Genomic DNA, 20,296 nt, shown 5'->3' with positions numbered 1-20,296 from the left:
GAGGTGCCGAGCAGGCCTGTTGACCTGGTGCCTGCTTATTCCCCTTCTAATAAGTAGTAAAGTAAAAGTAATAAATAAAAAATAGGTATATTATTTGATATAATTAAGTGATAAATATTTATGTTTAAATACATATTGTTTACGTACTTATTTAGTTTGTTTTACGTTGAATAATTATTCTTGTAATTAGATATTATGTGGACTAAAACATAGAAGCGTGGCCTATTTTGTGGTTGGTCTCCATCTCATTAAACGTAAACAAGATACACGACCAAAGAGTTGTATACCGAAAACAAAATTCACATTTTCCTCCAACATTGCAAATTACAATATGCTTCTAAGAAAATGACATTATTAATAATGTGAAGAGTTTTATTTACGCAAAAACGATGAAATTCACCAGATAATTTCCAATTAATTCGGAAATTCCCATGTGATTATATTCGTGTTCATATTTTTTGTTTTATGGCCTAAAATTGTTTATTCGAAAAATATCAATATTGTAATAGATCAAAACACATTCAAACTATAGGGTCAAATTTGCCTTTATACTTTGGGTAGATTTTTCATTCAATTTTTGGTTTAACATTAACTCGTCATTAAGAAAAGTCTCATTTTTTCCTTCGTCTCTAATGAAGCTCAAATTCGAGAATAATTTTAAAATCACAGTAAAAATTAATAGATAACATTTTTCTCGAAAAATTTAGACCTCATCGGCCTACTCGTTTCATGCCGGAGCTCCCTTAATAACAAGAATAAATACAAAATTTACTATCTGCAAGGATATAAATCTACCAAAAATATAACAAAGAGCAAAATTAAATTATTGCAAATAATGCAGAGACGAATTTGAATATTTCCCAATCATAAACATAACAGGAACTTTGTATTTCATAGTATAAATTTTAAGTAGTCAGTTGCCAAATACTATACCTACTATAGTAAATTAATTTCATATTATAAATTTTTAGTAGTTAGTAGCCAAATTAGTTTGAAAAGGACAAAAATATTTGACTTTCTCTAAATAATTATGGTGGACTCGGCACTCAACAAACTGTCTTTAGTCTATCTAATCTTCGTAACACGTTATATATTTCCTTGTCATCTTCCTATCTTTTCTCCTCAATTCAAGAAGCCCAAATACCAATTCATTTCCCACTGAAATTTCAGAAAAAGCATTACATAAAAATCAAGAAAAAACAGTGTTCAATTCAATGGAAAAATCTGGTTATGGGCGTGATGGAATATACAGATCACTTAGACCTCCTCTGTTTCTTCCAAAAGACCAAAATCTTTCTATGGTCTCTTTTCTCTTCAGAAATATTTCATCTTTCCCTGAAAAACCAGCACTTTTTGATGCTGATTCTGGTCAAACTTTGACTTTTTCTCAATTCAAAACAATTGTTTCCAAAATTTCCCATGGCCTAATTCACCAATTTGGTATCAAGAAAAATGATGTTGTTCTTATTTTTGCACCTAACTCTATTCAATTCCCTCTTTGTTTCTTTGGTGTTATTGCTTTAGGTGCCATTGCTACAACTGTGAATCCTATGTACACTATTTCTGAACTTTCTAAGCAAATTAAAGATTGTAAACCAAAGCTTATTATTAGTGTCCCCGAGTTGCTTGATAAAATTAGTGGCTTTAATTTACCTATTTTGCTTTTGGGTCACAAGAAAAATTCTAATTTTAGTGGCGTAACGTTTACTGAGTTAGTTGATAAAGCAGGGTATGTGAATTTGGATAATAGTGGGATAAAACAGAGTGATACTGCTGCATTGTTGTACTCTTCAGGTACAACAGGGATTAGTAAAGGAGTAGTTTTAAGTCATAGGAATTTCATTGCTGCATCTTTAATGGTAACTGCTGATCAAGATTTGAAGGGTGAAATGCATAATGTGTTTTTGTGTGTGTTGCCTATGTTTCATGTGTTTGGTCTAGCTGTTATTATGTATGCACAATTGCAAAGGGGTAGTGCTATTGTGTCTATGGCTAGGTTTGATTTGGAAATGATTTTGAAGACTGTTGATAAGTATAGGGTTACGCATTTATGGATTGTGCCTCCGGTTGTTTTAGCGTTGGCTAAGAATCCTGTGGTGAAGAAGTATAATTTAACGTCGTTGAGGAATATTGGGTCCGGGGCTGCACCTTTAGGGAAGGACTTGATGGAGGACTGCGCTAAGAACTTTCCTCAGGCTGTTGTTTTTCAGGTAATTTGTTTGCTGCATTATTTCTACCCCGAATATTGGAATGATAAGGAGTCTTGGCGCAATGGCAAAGTTGTCTCCATGTGACCAGGGTTCAATCCATAAGAACAGTCTCTTGCAGAAATGCAAGTAACGCTGTATACAATAGACCCAATGTGATCTAATCTTTTTCAGACCCTTTGCCAAGTGGGAACTTAGTGGAACTGGCTGCCCTTTTTGTTGGAATGGAACATATCAAAATGGATGAGAATAGATATAGACTATTGCATAGCTGACCCCAACTAGTTTGAAACTGATCGTGTGTTAATTGTAGTCGTTGTTGTTTTAACCTTTCAGTAATAGTACTTCTCCTTGTCTAGGTATTTTCCTTCAAAACATCAAAACAACTTTTCTCTTATTATGTTTGTCAAAAAAAATCAAAACTTTAGTGACCTTTGATGCTTCTGTTTACAATGTTCTGTTAACACGAAAATAGTGGCGCGAGAAATAAATGAACAACCAGACAGCCCATATGGGCAATATGAATAGCTTTACATGAACGGTCATGAGATTTGGTAAGTACCTTAGGAGTAATCATGTGGGTTCTAATAGTACATAGTGCTATAATTTCAGGGATATGGCATGACAGAAACATGTGGGATTGTGGCAGTGGAGAGTCCATATGTTGGACCGAGACACACTGGATCAGCAGGGACCTTGGTTCCTGGAGTCGAAGCTCAAATAGTTAGTGTTGATAAACTGAAGCCTCTTCCTCCTGGACAATTAGGAGAAATATGGGTGCGTGGTCCCAACATGATGCAAGGTACAATCTTTGCTAAATTTGGTGTAGTTATGTTTGTAAGAAGTTCATGTATCCTGGAATAGAATTCTATTCTTTTGCTATCATAAAAGGTAAAACCGGTACAACGGAAATTGCACTTTGTACCTTGTTCCATGTAGATCTGCCGAACTGTGTTTTTGAGCTACTATGTTTCTTTTGGACAAGGCAATAATTGTTATTCTGAAAATGAATTGTTTTCATATGACAGTTTACTCGATTATGTTAACTGTGAGGAATATTGGTTCTCATTTTGCGATGGGCAGGCATTGCGTTTTATGTCGTATTCTTTATGGAGTCTTGTTATTTTCAGGCTATTTCAATAATCCACAGGCCACAAAGCTCACTATAGATAATCAGGGTTGGGTTCATACGGGAGATCTTGGATACTTTGATGAGGAAGGAATGCTCTATGTCGTTGATAGGATCAAAGAGCTGATCAAGTACAAAGGTTTTCAGGTACCCTCTTTTTTAGTGATGGCAAATTTTCCTCCAGGTTTTAAACATAAAAGTAGCAAAGACTTAGCTGGACTTGCTGTATCTATATTTGTACATGCTGTCTTGCCCTGAATTGGTGAATATAGCATTAGTTTCTTGGCCAAAATCTGACATGCTGAAGGGAGAAAAAACACTGTGTCTTTCTGATTTATTAAATTATGTCTGTTTATTTACTATGTGAACTGCTTTCGTTCTCTTGAACTTAAGTTTTCACATGAGGAACTCTTGGTTTGTTTGTAGTCTTTGGATTTTGCTTTGGTTTAATTTTTGGTAATAAATTAGCGGAAAAGATGCATGTTGGATTAGTTTTTGTGAACAAGCTTTAGAACGTTTTGGTCTGATATCAGGAAACCAGTACTCCCTTCGTTTCAATTTAGATGAGTTAGTTTGACTAGGCACGAAGTTTAAGGAAATTTTTTTTTTTTTTAAACTTGTGGTCTTAAAAGATTAAGGGGTAAAAGCTTTGTGGGGCCATGGCATTTGTGTGGTTATAAAAATTTTCTAATTAAGGGTAAAATGGATAAAATAAAGAGTTTAAAGTTGAATTATTTCCAATAGTAGAAATGTGTCATTCTTTTTGGAACAGACTTATAAGGAAAGTGTGTCATCTAAATTGAAAAGAGGGAGTATCTTTTTTAACCAAATTGGTTTTTGTTTGAGGAGAAGTTCTTGAAAAACATTTTGGTTTGATTTCCAAAGAGGATCATCTTTATTAATTTCTCACAACTGGCCACAGCATGATCTTTTCAACTATCGGGATTCCTCCAGTATGTCCGATACCCTTAAACAGGCTTTATACCATGTGTTGGTGGAAATCCAACTTGAAGGTCTATATATCTACAAGCTGTATATAATGGCAGGTTCTTTTGTTTACTAATCCTTTTTATTCTTGTGAACTCTTCTCCTCTCTTTCATCTCCTTTAAAAGAAGTAAAAGGAATATATACCTAATTCTCTAGTCAAATTGAAGATTGTCGATACTCATTACATTTAAAATAGCTCTGGAGCCTGGAGATAGACTCCATTACATACGCAAAGAAGAAGCAATCTATAAACATCATCAACTTGCTCCGCACTTAAATGGATAAACTCTACCTTGACCCGTATATAGTCGAAAAGTTAATTGTTTACAGTCGCTCCCTTTGAACTCCAAGTATAGCCTTCTGGGTGTAGCAAAAAAGTTGAAAGAGCTAAGTGTTGCATCGCATAATACGGGATGCCTGTTTTTGATACTTCTTACTGCTCTCATCTTTTCTTCTCCTGTAAATCTTGCCTCTCACCCCTTAAGATAAAAATTCCATTTGCAGTACCCTTAGGAGTTCTTAGTGGTCTTGGCAATGCGTAAGACGATAGATCTCTACTTCCACCTTCAGGTTTGCGGGATGCCAAGAATGTTTTCTTTCATCAAAGTTTGCCTTTTTACCCTGAATTATGCAGTAAAGCTAAACCACTTTGGGATCGTTTGGTAGGGTGTATAAGAATAGTGCGGAATAAGGTGTATTAGTAATGCATGGATTAGTAATGCATGGGTTAGTAATGCAAGCATTAGTTATGCAGATATTATTTCTTATCTACTGTTTGGTGTGGTGTATTAAAATTATAATGCATTGCATAATTTTTAAGAAAAATAGTTGTTTACAAAAATGCCCTCCATATTCTCTAGCTTTAAGGGACTTTAAGGACAATTTTGTCTTTAACCATGCTAATGCATGCATTAATAGACTTGGTATTACTAATGCCATGGTTTTCTATGCATTACTTGTGCATAGGATAATGCCAAGTATGGTATTAGTTATACACATGTTGAAAAAATGTACCAAACAAGGTATTAGTAATGCATAGAGCTAATGCTTGCATTATTTTTTCTAATACCTCCTACCAAACGACCCCTTTAAGTTCCTCTATATGAGCTCATAAACAAAGTAAATTAACCTTACCCTCTATATCTTCCAAAAGCAGAAGAGGGGTGTTTGAGATGCTGGATTCTTTGGTTTCAAGGTCCATCATTGGCCTACTGGAGTCATCATGTGTGTTAATTATCCATCTTCACTACCTTTTCAGTCTTATTAAAATGAAACTTCAAGAGAACAATATAAGCAAAATACAAGAATCTTCGCACATGCTTTTTTTTAAGGGTTACAATGTGGGAATGAGATAATCCTTGTTATTGGCAGCAGCTACCCCTTCTCTTTTTCCAATTGCAGGTTTCTGATGTGTGTGCGTGCGCATATATATATATATGCAAGTTGATAGGATAGGTAAAGGATTTACCTTAGATTCCCCGTAACTTACTGGAAATAACCTTATCCAGAAGCTATTGTTAAGTGTCTGTTTTCATTTCTATAAGCAAATTAAGAGTTTTGAACAGTTAGACAGATGGAGCTTCATGTTATGGATGGATTATTTAGTGTTTTCCAGATGCATATTGGTTTTCATATCAATTAATCAAGGGCGATAATTCAAGTTTATATCTTTATCAGGTTGCACCAGCAGAGCTTGAAGGTCTACTTGTTTCTCATCCTGAAATACTAGATGCTGTTGTCATACCGTAAGTCTTGCTCTAGTAAATTTTGAAGCTAACTTATTCGAACATCATGTGCTATCCACAAAAATGTCATGTGATACTTTCCTGTTATTTGAAAAGATGATCCAAGAATATATGAAGTTAAGAGTTTTCTTATAGGTTTCCTGATGCTGAGGCTGGTGAGGTTCCAATTGCATATGTTGTTCGCTCGCCTAATAGCTCTCTGACTGAAGAAGATGTTCAGAAGTTCATTGCAGATCAGGTATGATCGCGAAACAGTGACATCTCTTAGATATTCGTATGATGCCTGCACCTCCACGGCAGGCTTAGATGATATCTCTTTATTAGCTAATAGAAAGCATACCTAATCAGCGGGGGCTTTGATAAGTTAGAGAAGACTAAATTATTGATATTGATGTCACTTGGGTCATATAAGTGCACCATCACTGTTTGAATTATCCAGTTTGACACACTTAGGGGTCGTTTGGTTTGAATACGGCTTATGCCGGGATAAGTTATGCTGAGATTAGTTATTCTGGTATTGTTTTTTATCCACTGTTTGGTATGTTGTATTAAAAATGACAATTACATAATTTCTAAGAAGGTATAAGTTATCCCGGCACTAATTACCCCACCCTCTACAAGGTATAAGTTATTCCGGTACTAATTTTAATTCCGGTTTAATTTATACCAAGTTTGCTAACCAAACAAAGTATTAAGGTGGTATTAAATTTTTATACCAGCACTATACCTTCTTATACCTCATACCAAACGACCCTTTAGTGTTCATGTAATGGAGGGTGTCAGAAGCATAAAAAAGCAATTAGTAGCTTACCTGGAAAATCAACAACAACAATTCCAGCATATTCCCGCAACTCCACAAGTGGGGTGTGTATGTAGACCTTATTCCTACCTGAAAAGTAGAGAGGTTGTTTTCGATAGACCCTCGGCTCAAGGCAAGATGAAAATAAAGTAGTAGCACAAGCATTAACAACAAGAAGATAACAAGAAAACGAAGCAGAGGGGACAACACGTAAAACTATAAATCTAACAATAGTAGCGCACTAGACTAACACTAATACTATTGGTAGTAAAAAAACACTCTCGACTACCTACTAGCCTTCTACCTTAATTCTCGACCTCCACATCTTCCTATCAAGGGTCATGTCTTAGGTAAGCTGAAGCAATGTCATATCCTGCCTAATCACCTCTCCCTAATATTTCTTTGGCCTACTTCTATCTCTTCCTCACCAGGGCATCTGCGCTCCTCCTTTTCACATATCCAAACCATCTAGCTCTCGCTTCCCGCATCTTGTCCTAACCATTTAGAGATCTGCTCTTGGATTGATTATTGGGAGTGGTTTAAGCAGTGTAGCAGGGACCATCTTCGGGATGTGCGATTTACTAAATAATACTACTAATTGTCACTTCACATGCTGTAGTAGGTTCAAAGGTGGAAATCATTATCAATCATTTTTTTTTTTTAAAAATGACTTCTGTTGTACCAAATACAATCGAACATTTACATGTAATTTCCATGCGTCTTGCAGGTTGCACCTTTCAAAAGATTGCGGAAGGTGACATTCGTAAACAGTGTCCCCAAGTCAGCCTCTGGGAAAATCCTAAGAAGAGAACTAATTGAGAAGGTTCGATCAAAACTATAAGATCTGCACAGTTTATTCATGAGATGTTAAATGCACTTCCATCTACTGTATTTTCGAATTGTAGCAGAATTGTAAGATGATGTGAAATTAGAAGTAACATGTATAATAAAAGGTTCACTGTTGGAACTGCTTATTTCTTTTGTTTTTGTTTTTGTTTTTGTTTTTACATGTTCTATGGACCATTTCCAAGTCAATTTTGTGTTAGTTTTGGTAACAACATACATTTGATTTGTTTTATATTTTCGGAAATAGTCTGACTTTCAGAAGAAAAAATATTTTCAATGAATCAAATATGGTTTTTGGTTTGTTGTTCCAAAATGGAGTTTAATATTATAATACGATATTATGGAGTATGGTCCGGAATAATTGCATCGACTATTTATCCAATTTTGAGAGAAATTTATTTGTAGTCACTCGGTGAAAACTAATGACAACTGGTAGCCACAAAATAAGGTATACAATTCATAGTCCAAATACAATTATAAGGGCTAGCAAGTGAAACCTAGAAAACCAACGAGAGACTCTGGCTCCTCAATGCAACCATAATAGCTGCTAGCCCAACCTCTAGCCTAACATTCTTTTAAAATTAATGTTAGTAATTAAAAATTTTGAAATCTCGTCAAATCACACCCAAAATCCTTCATATCTAGTGAAATCCCTCTAAAAACCCCCAAAATTTCATCAAACCCAATTGTCTTCTCCACAACCACCAAACTTGTTTCTATTATACATGAATTATAATCCCCTTTGTAACTTTTACAAAGAATTTTAAATTTTTAGTGATCCAATTTTGAAAAATATAATATTACATAAGCAAAAATACCCATGATATAAGAAGAAGAACAACAACAAGGTGATGTATAGGTTGTACACGTACTATACGCTTTTTATACATCGTTGAACAATATATTTTTTTATACACTTAAAATACACAACAGCTCGGAATACACTAAGAATACATTGTCAAACTCGGGAAATATAATATAAAACTTTTATATACTGTTTAACTATAAATATACATCTTCTATACATATATAACGGTTTATATACAATTTTTATACAAAAATATAATTGCACAATATGCATCAATCGTGTATAAATTATGTATATAATTTGTGTATAGTATATATAAATATTATATAGTTTACATACATGATATATTCTTATTGTGTAATATATATACACTATATATTCATGTATAAAAAGCTCAATATACGCTTTGGATATACAAACACGTTCAGAATACACTCAATATACACAAAGTGCATTGCCAAACCTAGGATACAATGTATATACAACTTTTATACATAGCATTATATATATATATATATATATATATATATATATATATATATATACAAAACTACAATAATAATAATAATAATAATAATAATAATAATAATAATAATAATAATAATAATAATAATAATAATAATAAGAAGAAGAAGAAGAAGAAGAAGAAGAAAAAGAAGAAGAAGAAGAAGAAGAAGAAGAAGAAATACCATAAAATCTCATTTCCTCACAAAATTGAATTTCCTCAATAAAACACCAACAGAAATATACAGAGCTTGACTACAAAATTTCACCTCTTCTATTGCCACTCTAATATTATTACCGTAGTATTAATTGAAGAAATTCTTTTAAGATTTAAATTGAATTTTTGGTAACTTTTTTATCTACTCAAAAGAAGCTTTTCCATATAAAATACAAAATAAAAAGAAAGAAATCTAGATCTGAAGTGAGAAATAGAAAAAGAAGAATGAATAAAGAAGAGAGAGAAATAGACAAAGAAAGAAAATGGAGGAGAAGAAGACAAAAAAAAAAAGATGTGAGTAATTTTTGGTTCTAGAAGATAAAAAATTATTCTTGAAAAAATGGGATGAAAGAGATAAAGTTAGGTTGGAAAACGTGTATAATAAATAATAAAAATTTTAGGAGTATGAGATGTTGTCCGGATATGGAGATATGAGAGATTTTAGTTCCGACGGTAATAGTTGTGCTAATGGCTATGATTTGATATTAAATTTATTCCACTAGACATTTCGTGTAAAGTACAAAATTTTGGGCTATTAAATTTTTTAGGCGGCCATGCAGTGTTATTTTCTCTCCAATTTTGTCCTTTGGATGTCATCCTTCGCATTAGGGGTGTACATGCACCGGGTTGGTTTGGTTTTTATTACAATCAAATCAAACCAACTATATCGGTTTGGATTGGTTCGGTTTTGCCAGGTTTTTCGGATTTTTTGTTGCATAAATATTATTTCAATCTTACTTTGTTAAATTTTTAATAAGTAAATATATATTTAGTAAAAATTTAAAAAATTAACAAACATATGATCTATTAGCATATTCTTATGGGAGAATTTTCTTAGTAATATATCATAGTTATTTTTTTAGTCGTCTAACAATATATAATTTTTCGTTGATGTACACTTTCAAGGTTAACTGAATTTAATAATTAAACATAAAATCAATATGATACCTATATTGATTTTTTTTAAATACCACTTCAAATTCGAAAAAGATATAAGAATGTGATAGATCTTGACATATGTATATAGAAGAACAAAGAGATTGACACATTTCACTAACACAAGTGATCATACAACCCATTATTTAAAGCTAATAAAGATAGAGCACTTCATATTTTACTAAATATTACATCCCATAAGAGAATCTTAAATATTTCTAGATATTTTTTTAAACAAAATTCTATGAAAAATCTTAAAAGTATATATAAAAATCATATATTTATATGTCGGTTTAGTTTATTTTTTTTACTCAATACCAAACCTAATCGAGTTTTTTAATCGATTTGATTTGACTTTTCGATTTAGTGCGATTTTTCGGTTCGATTTGTACATCCCTACTTCACATTATAAGTTGAGGCAATAGTGTCATTTCGGGACCTAATATGTTATATAACAACCTTATTTGGTACTACTAAATAATTCGGACTTTAATTTGTTGTTAAAATGTCAATCTCTTATCCAAGTACCAATAGTCCTCGATGTTTTTAGCACTAAGCTTCACAATTAAAAAAATATAATTTCGTTTATTAACTTCTTTTAATGTGGATCTATGACCAACGTTCTTAGCAATAATACGGCAAATGAAGTCCTATTTTACCCTCACAAATCTATAGAAAAGTTGTCAAAAATTCACCTCTTCTACTGCCACTCTAATATCATTACCGTAGTATTAATCGAAGAAATTCTTTTGAAATTTAAATTGAATTTTTGGCAACTTTTCTATATACTCAAAAGAATCTTTTCCATATAAAATGCAAAATAAAAAGAAAGAAATCTAGATATGAAGTGGGAAATAGAAAAAGGAGAATGAATAAAGAAGAGAGAAATAGACAAAGAAAGAAAATGAAGGAGAAGAAGACTAAAAAAGATGTGAGTAATTTCTAGAAGATAAAAAATTATTCTTGAGAAATGGGATGAAAAAGATAAAGTTAGGTTGGAAAACATGTATAATAAATAATAAAGTTTTTAGGAGTATGTGATGTTGTCCGGATATAGAGATATGAGAGATTTTAGTTAAGTGAGCAATAGTTGTGCTAATGGCTATGATTTGATATTAAATTTATTCTAGTGACATTTCGGGTAAAGTGTAAAATTTTGGGCTATTAAATTTTTTAGGCGGCCATGCAGTGTTATTTTCTCTCCAATTTTGTCTGTTGGATGTCATCTTTCGCATTAGGGGTGTACATAGACCGAGTTGGTTCGATTTTTATCACAACCAAATCAAACCAACTATATCGGTTTGGATTGATTCGGTTTTACCGGGTTTTTTATTGCATAAATATTATTTCAATCTTACTTTGTTAAATTTTTTATAAGTAAATATATATTTAGTAAAAATTTAAAAAATTTGACAAACGTATGATCTATTAACATATTCTTATGGGAGAATTTTCTTAGTAATATATGATAGTTATTATTTTAGTTGTCTGACAATATATAATTTTTTGTTGATGTACACTTTCAAGGTTAGTTGAATTTAATAATTAAACATAAAATCAATATGATACCTATATTGATTTTATCAAAATACCACTTCAAATTCGAAAAAGATATAAGAATGTAATAGATCTTGACATATGAATATGGAAGAACAAAGAGATTGACACATTTCACTAACACTTGATAAGAAAGTGATCATACAACCCATTATTTAAAGCTAATAAAGATAAAGCACTTCATATTTTACTAAATATTACATCCCATAAGAGAATCTTAAATATTTCTAGACATTTTTTAAAACAAAATTCTATGAAAAATCTTAAAAATATATATATAAATTATATATTTATATGTCGGTTTGATTCGATTTTTTTTACTCAATACCAAATCAAATCAAATCAAACCTAGTCGAGTTTTTTAATCGATTTGATTTGACTTTTCGATTTAGTGCGATTTTTCGGTTCGATTTGTACATCCCTACTTCACATTATAAGTTGAGGCAATAGTGTCATTTCGGGACCTAATATGTTATATAACAACCTTATTTGGTACTACTAAATAATTCGGACTTTAATTTGTTGTTAAAATGTCAATCTCTTATCCAAGTACCAATAGTCCTCGATGTTTTTAGCACTAAGCTTCACAATTAAAAAAAATATAATTTCGTTTATTAACTTCTTTTAATGTGGAACTATGACCAACGTTCTTAGCAATAATACGATACTTTCTCGCTTAGTCGAGAGATATTGTTTTGCAATAATGATGCTAATAAATATTGCGCAAGTTTGTTTCTGACAGAGTTACCTTCACACAATATTTCAAATCTTATAAAAAGTTCTTTTATTTACACTTCTACATAACTAGTCACAATAATGAAGTCCTATTTTACCCTCACAAATCTATAAACTTGAGAGCGTGCATACCATCAATTTGATTTAGCTTCTTATTTCAGTATGAACTAAAGGGAAGACAAAAGTATCTCTAACGATCAGAAATGTTATGGCTTTTATATAAGGCATGTTATCAATAGCTGAAAGCTCTTAATTAACTCTTTTAATAAACAACTATCGGAGAGCATAATTCGGAGCTAAAAACAAAAAATGAGGAACAGAAATCAATCCAATACTCTTCTATACGAAATTACGAACACTCTCTTGCAGTTAAAGCTCGAACTATACTTCGGTGGAAAGTTTGATTTTAACTGTTATTGACTAGAAAACAGAATATTTCCGAACGAAGGAATGACAGAGACTTTATACTTTAAAGCAGTTTCACGGGATACCCGAGACTCAACCATACTACTGAAGATAATATGTTGCAAATTGAATTCAATATTGCCAAGGGGAAGAGGGAAAGTTACATAGTATAACTGCTCCAAAAAATAATAGCCGACAAAATATATATTTTTTATATATTAATATGTAATGTATTTATTTTATACATGTTTTTTGTATATGCGACTCACAGATGTAATTATTTTGGCCAAGCGGCCAAATGTATAACTTGCCCGAAAAAACCCAAAATTACTTAAATAAATAGAATAAATAGGACCATATCTGCAGATAGAAAGTAGAACTTTTCCGACGCGATTTTAGATAAATCGGGCCCAAAGCAGGTATTAGTCATCGGAAGATAAATTAAAAAAAATCTGCTGATAGAAAAAGGTGTTGGCGTAAACATTTTATTTTCTCATGCTAATAAAAGAACATAGTTTAAGAGGATTATTAACCCTGATATCACATGGGGGGAGGGAGGGTTTCAAAAGATTGAATAAAGAAACCATGGATGTTAAATACTTTTTTGAATTTGGTGATATTTCATCGACGAATGGAAGTCAATAAGACTCAAATAGCAATTGAATAGAGAAGTGTAACATTAACATGCCAATATCATAGGAATTAAAGAAAGCACAGTTGAGTTTATAAATAACAGGTTAAACTCCTATCAGAAAACTATAACTTTATGTTCCATAATTGCAACTATATTATAAGATTTTAGAAAATAAAGGAGTCTTCAATCTTAAACACTAATTATGGGCCTTGAGTCATGGCATTCACTAGCAATATGAGCATTATTTATAAGTTATGACGCAATAATGTGCAAAGAAATGATGGATTTACCAGTTATCCACAATAAAAGAAAAGGAATAAAAAAGCATCCAATGATTGTCAGGTTCATCACAAATCCAAGTACTCCATATTGTTTGTCAGTGTGAAGAAGAGATGCGAAATAATATACACACACAGTGACACAGAGAAATTACGTACAGATCATCTAAAACTTACATTGGGGTCTTCGCTTTGTCAGTTTAGGTAGGTCTCACTCTGCCTTTTAGCAGCTTTTATCAAAGTCCTTGTGTGTGTGTGAAGAGGTCTCATTTCTCAAAGATTAGAGTTTAATTTGAAGAATGACAACTCAACAGAAAATCTTACTTAACTAAGAATGAGAGTTTAGGCTTCTGTACAACTGACAGTATTTCTACTATCATTTCATCTAATAATAATTATAGATAACTTGGATTAACAACCTAGAAATTAGACTAATATCCTGCTAGTTAAACTACACTGAGGGGTCATTTGGTTTGCAGGAATTAATAATACTGGGATTGTAATGCAGAAATTATTTCTTGTTAAATATTTGGATTATTGTCTTAAAAATTAGTACAACAAAGTCATAAATCAATAACAATTGTCTTTTCAGATCGTGGTTTATATTTTGAAGTGATAAAGAAGAAAAATAATGGGCATTTCAAATATTTTATCCATATATAACTAATCATGATATTGTTATTCCTATCTTAAACTATAGATAAAGCTCTACAAAATTAAGTTATGGTATAAGTCAATACATGTATTAACTAATACGGAATTTAAAAAAAACTAGTAAAGATGGGATAAATAATACCAAATTACCTGAATTATTCTATAGTATAAAACTAGAAAGACAATCATGCTGCACTGTCTACAATATATACACAATTTATCATTTATCTAGCAATAGTTAGTTAGGTTTATGAGCTCACACCGTACGTATTTGATATTACTATTCAAGACTTCACAAGGAGAGTTGTTCATACATAATACTTAATTAAACATAATGCTCAAGAAGTTAGTGCATTGACATGAGGATGGTGGTCTTCGGATTATGACAAAAACGAAGTTGAGTTACTTATCAGCAATTCCTTACATATTCTTGTGGTAAATCATATCATAAAATTATGAAAGATTTTGAAATTCAGTTCATTATAAGCGGGTGTAGAACAAATTATAGGGGGAAAACATATATAATTACGAGTTCGGTGTAACTCAATACAAAACTTTGTATTTCTGTTAAGAAATTTATCAAACATGTATAAATAATATAATTATCAGAACCCATAAACCTGCCTTTTGTAGAATTTAGAACTTATAAACTCACTAATTCACCTTTGAACGTACATACGCTAGTAAATTTTGGGAGTTGACAAGGAAATGCCACTATTCTGTGAAAAAAGGATTCACTAATCGTAATTATTGTAGTTTTCCCAACAATTAGTGTTGGGTTTTTAAGCTTAAATGTAGCTTAAAATTATTGGGGTTTTAAGCTTAAATATAGCTTAAAAGAGGGTGAATGGGAAATGGAGGGAAATTGAAAATATTTGAATTTCCCTCATTGACAAAGGGATATTGTCCCATATTGGAAGAGGAAAAGATTTTGATGGGTATATATACAATTGCACTTCTTCTAGCTCTTAAAGAGTTAAGAAGAAGGCAAGCCTTTCGTCGTCATCGTCGCTCGCTCGGCTACGGCTTCGGCTTTGGTCAATTGATTGATTAATTTTTTAAACCAAATTTATTTGTTAATAGTAAATATTAACAGAGTTGTTATTAAATATCCAATTTTTTGTAAACGAAATATTAATATTAAATCCAAACGTAATAGTATATGCCCTTCGCTTTTTGTAAAAGACATTTACAAAACAGTTTGCACCTCTTCGGATTTGAAGAACAGTTTGCACCTCTTCAGATTTGAAGAACAGTTTGCACCTCTTCAGATTTGAAGAAACAGTTGGCACCTCTTCAGATTTGAAGAGTTGCACCTCTTAAGTTTGAGCTCAACATTGACTATAAATACCAGTCCATTCTCTTAGATTTTTCATACAAATTTCTGACTTCTCCTCCTTTCTTCTACATTGTTTTAACTACAAACAAAGCACCAGTAAGTGTGATTTGCTACCGATCTTTGTATTCGCTGAAACACTGGTGTTTGAAGTATCGCTACACCAGTGTGTAATTCGTTCTATCCTGGGAGGAAATAATCCACAACCTGGGTTACTATGAGGAGATTAAATTCCTTAAGGAAACACTGTGAATTCAGTGGGCTCGGATTAAATTCTGTTTCGTTTACATTTCTATTTATATGTTATTTTATCTTCTCCAGAATTATTTTACAAATACAGTTCAATAACAATTAGTCAATCCCAAGCTAATTGGAATTGACTTTATATTATGAATCTTCACTATGGCTGGCATTCAGACTTATAACCATTGTACTTCAAGAAAGAGTAAAAGAACGACTAATTAATTCGTCTCATCTTTAAACTTTAATGATTAAACTGTGTCATTCGTTAGTTACCACCAAAATATTTTAACCAGGATATATTATATAAATAAGAAAATCTCCATCAAACTCAGAATTTCATTTTAATTTATTTTGATGGTGAAAAGAAAATATAAATTACCTCATTTGTGTTCCCGTCTTTCTTGCTGCCATCTTTGGTGGATACACCCCTTCACTAATTACAGTTAGATTAAATAAAGTTATTTTATATATCACTCATAATATCGTAATGCTAATGAAGCAGCGTTAAAATATATATGAAGAATGAGAAGGGAAAATTAAAGGTAAATCAATCCAAAAGATAAAATTGTTGGTGGCTGAATTTAGAGCTAGCAAATATAATTTTGTTTTTGTTTTACTTTTTTTTGGTAGAAACAAGTAGATATACCTCAAGAACAAAATGGAAACAAACAGTCTATTGCTAATAGATCGAATTAGACTTGAAGATACAATCAATTTATAGATCATTTTCATCATGTCACAAATTTTTGTGAAAAATATGCGTTCACGAATAAAGGCTAAAAGGAGGTTAGGGTTTAGACGTATTCTAAAGCCCTAAAAGACTTTTAGTCTGAATCTGCAAAAATCTTCAAAAAAAAAAAAAAAAAAAGTATATCCTAGACCTGTTTACTACACTTACTACATAGATCTTGATGAAATTTACAAATAATATGCGTAGGTTATTTTATTCAAGAATAAGGAATTCCTTACCTTTGCTTTATCTCCAATGAGCTACCATTAAATTCCAATTTTTGGCTGCTGTGCCTGAAACTAAACAATCCATCATACTCTGAAGATTACTCTTCTTTAATTAGAAGGCTTAAATATATATAATTAAGAGCATCAATAGTCTCAGGATTTCCAAAATGTCATTCACCTGCACTTGAACCTGCACCTCCTTTGAATCCATTGTACTTTCATGTCTTTATCATAATGAAGCCTCTTTTTCCGATCCTCTCTTTTTTTTTGTTTATTATTTTCTTTTCCATTACATAGACAAGGTGAAATGACAAATGGGAATCCAGAATTTAAAGTTTATGAATTCTTGCATCGACCTCAATTAAATATACAATAAATAATTTATGAATATTTAGTAGATTTGTAATACATATACAAGGTATTACCGCTATTGAGTTCACCTGAATGCATACCTCCGCCTCCGGAAAGGGGAAGGTAGATAGTGAAAATCCATGGAAAAGTGAATAGTGAAAATTGAATCTATTGCGCTAAGAACTTTTACCTGATTAAAAAACCAAGGAAAAAATGGTGAAAAAGTGGAGAGTGATGTAGGAGGTGCAGGTGTAAATGCAGATAAAGGAAACACTCTGGTGTTTTCATCACTTGTTACTCGTCATTCCTAAACAGCAAATTGAAGGAATTTAGATCTCTTCTTAGTATCTTCCTGGTGTGGTAGCTTTGCATTTCTTATATACAAAAGCTTGGTCTGATTTTCCGTCTTTTTCACAGTTCATTGACAGTTGTCTTGTTAAATAGAATGTGTACACAGTAGTACTTTTAAAAAATATCTGAGGAGTAAACATTTTTACACGTAAACATTTACTAGTATTATAAGATGAAAATAAATATTCTACACTAAGTGTATGTGTATTCCTTTATTTTTATCAATTTTATAAGTTGGTTCATTCAATATCAAGGGTTTTAAAATGTGCTTCTTATTAGTGTTGTATTTTTGCTCCTATGCAGTACATTTCATACGTACGTGCACCAATACTAATTAAGAAACAACAAGATATCATACACTGTACAATTCTAAACTTTGATGGTTTTAAAGTCGAGATAAACCTTGTAAGCACATTTGTACAAGCGGTTGAAGCTAAAAAAGGTATTTGAAGCTGAAGTTAATTAAAAAATATATTTAGAATTTGCTATATGAAGTATATAGATTTTACTTGAAACAAATGTTAAGAACTTCTAAATGAAATTATTACTATTTCGTTTGAAATACTCAAGTATTTTTAATCTCTCACCAATATTTAAATATTAAAGTTCGATATTTATAAATATTACTAATAGCTAAATCAGTTTTTGCAATATTATTCATGACCAAAGGTGTCAAGTGTCAACATGATAAAAGGCTGTCCAATGTAGGGAATTAGGTCAAGAGTGGAGTGTGTGAAAGATACAGTGGAGAAAGACATTATGTGATGTGGGGCAAGGACAAACAACCGGTAGTTTGGTACAATGATAGGATAAACAATTATATCACGCTTTTTGTATGAAATAATTAATCTTATTTTAGTGTAAAATTTATTCTGGAAATAATTAATATCTATAATTATATAATAAAATAAATACAATCTTAAATTTTACCCCATAATTATTATCCGTATCTCTTGTACCAAACGATCCGTTTTATTAGAGTTTAAGTTATTTGCACTGTCGTTCTAAAAATATGTACATAATTTTTGATAAAATGATAATTGTGCTATAAGTTAAAAATTACATTGATAGTTCCAAAAAATTATATTATTGTCAATTGTATAGTATAATTTAAGGTAGCGTTTGACCATAGATTTTTAAATTTATTCTGAAAAATTTGATTTTGGTGAAGTTTGATTTGAAGATGAAAATGTGTTTGGACATCTGTTTTGGGTGAAGTTTGGTTTGGAAAAACATGAAACATGACTTATACCCACAAGTTCTAAAAATTATCACAAATACCCAACAGTACTATTATCAATAACATTCATTATATTATCGTAAATCATAGTCCTGAACATAAATAAATTTGATACTAAATTATCATTTTTATAATGAATTACATGATACACTATTAAGTGACCGAGAAGACGAAATAATATTGTTATAAAATAATAAATTGTGGGCTCTTTTATAAAATATAAAAGTTTAAGATAATTTTTAAAAAAAGTAATAGTGATATTTTGATCCAAAACCAGCTATTGAGCTGATTTTAAAATTTAGGATTTGAGATTTGAAACTTTGACAAAATATAGACAAAATTTATGGGTAAACATGTATTTACAGGGGCATTTGTTTGATATTTGAAAAGGAAAGTACTGTTTGTCCCTATTCCTTTATCAAGGACGGAAGGACCTAAGCTTAAGGAACTTTTTTATCAGAGCTTTTTTACATGGTCCAACAAAGTACATAAGCATAGCCATGTGATAGGTACCATGTCCTCCACGTGGGATTTTATGCTTCCGCTAACCACATCTCGCCACGTGGAGAAATGACTGCCCAACCACGTGGTTTATTACTTCTGTCCTTTTCTGTTTCTGCTTTTCGTTTTTTCTTTTGGACGCCCCATTTCAATGGAATAGTAGTATACAAATAGAATAGCAAAAATTAGTTTATTTTTAGAAATATTTTTTTATAAATATTTTTTAAAAATTATCGGTAGAAAATAATTTATATTTGACTAATTAATTTGAAAAGTACTTTTAAGCAGCAATAAATATTTGATTAAAATTTTAAAAAGTATTTTTAAATATATTTTTCTCAAAAGTGTTTTCGAAAAGAAATTACTAATTTTTTCTGCTTCTCCAAAACGGTTTATGTTTCTCCTCAAAAGTACTTTTTTTCTTCTAAAAGTTTAGCCAAACACTTCAACTTTAAAAAATAAATACTTTTCAGCTTAGAGAAACTTGGCCAAACAGACTAAAGAGCTAGAGAAGTAAATATAATTTCAGATTAATTCAGTAGTTTTTATTTAGATTTTATATTTTTATCAAAAATTTTATTAAATATATAAAAAAATTTAATTATAAACTCAATAACTATGGGTTCAATGATTATTTTAGAAGTACCTCTGCACCGCACCGGAAAAAAGTAAAAGGAAGACTTGTACTACTGTTTTACACATAGGCGGATGGAATGTACAGCTCAACTAAATTTAATACTCCATTTTTTACACTTAATATAATATATAATAAAAGATTATTAAAATTTTAACAAACATAAAACTAAACTGCAAATTCAAAATACAATGAGTTTATTGCTCATAACATAAAATATTGAAATTATTCATAGCCGAAT

At 31.2% G+C, this 20,296-nt stretch overlaps 2 protein-coding genes across 19 annotated transcripts; one reads left to right on the top strand and one right to left on the bottom strand.

Annotated features, from left to right (window-relative positions):
* The first annotated feature begins 1,061 nt into the window (after nucleotides 1-1,061).
* LOC107797035 (putative CoA ligase CCL7) lies at nucleotides 1,062-7,842 on the top strand. Its single transcript, XM_016619870.2, has 6 exons — nucleotides 1,062-2,210; nucleotides 2,820-3,009; nucleotides 3,338-3,483; nucleotides 6,002-6,069; nucleotides 6,205-6,307; nucleotides 7,596-7,842. The coding sequence occupies exons 1-6, from the start codon at nucleotides 1,215-1,217 to the stop codon at nucleotides 7,707-7,709; spliced, it is 1,617 nt and encodes a 538-aa protein (XP_016475356.1). The 5' UTR covers nucleotides 1,062-1,214; the 3' UTR covers nucleotides 7,710-7,842.
* On the bottom strand, nucleotides 3,490-17,828 carry LOC142164280 (uncharacterized). 18 transcript variants are annotated; one of them, XM_075221990.1, is made up of 5 exons: nucleotides 17,520-17,826; nucleotides 16,991-17,050; nucleotides 16,401-16,449; nucleotides 6,881-6,958; nucleotides 3,490-4,945 (listed from the first exon to the last, which is right to left on the bottom strand). In XM_075221990.1, exons 1-5 carry the CDS (start codon nucleotides 17,615-17,617, stop codon nucleotides 4,844-4,846), a joined length of 387 nt encoding a protein of 128 aa, XP_075078091.1. In that variant the 5' UTR covers nucleotides 17,618-17,826; the 3' UTR covers nucleotides 3,490-4,843. The 18 variants fall into 18 exon arrangements, 4 of the variants coding, with proteins under 4 accessions (XP_075078091.1, XP_075078092.1, XP_075078093.1 ...); XM_075221991.1 differs by having other exon boundaries at nucleotides 16,991-17,044; nucleotides 17,520-17,825; XM_075221992.1 differs by having other exon boundaries at nucleotides 17,157-17,770.
* Nucleotides 17,829-20,296: the final 2,468 nt, after the last annotated feature.

Source organism: Nicotiana tabacum, chromosome 9 (genome assembly GCF_000715075.1).
Source record: "Nicotiana tabacum cultivar K326 chromosome 9, ASM71507v2, whole genome shotgun sequence".
In the NCBI taxonomy this organism is placed as follows: domain Eukaryota; kingdom Viridiplantae; phylum Streptophyta; class Magnoliopsida; order Solanales; family Solanaceae; genus Nicotiana; species Nicotiana tabacum.
This window is presented reverse-complemented; position numbering and strand designations above follow the sequence as displayed.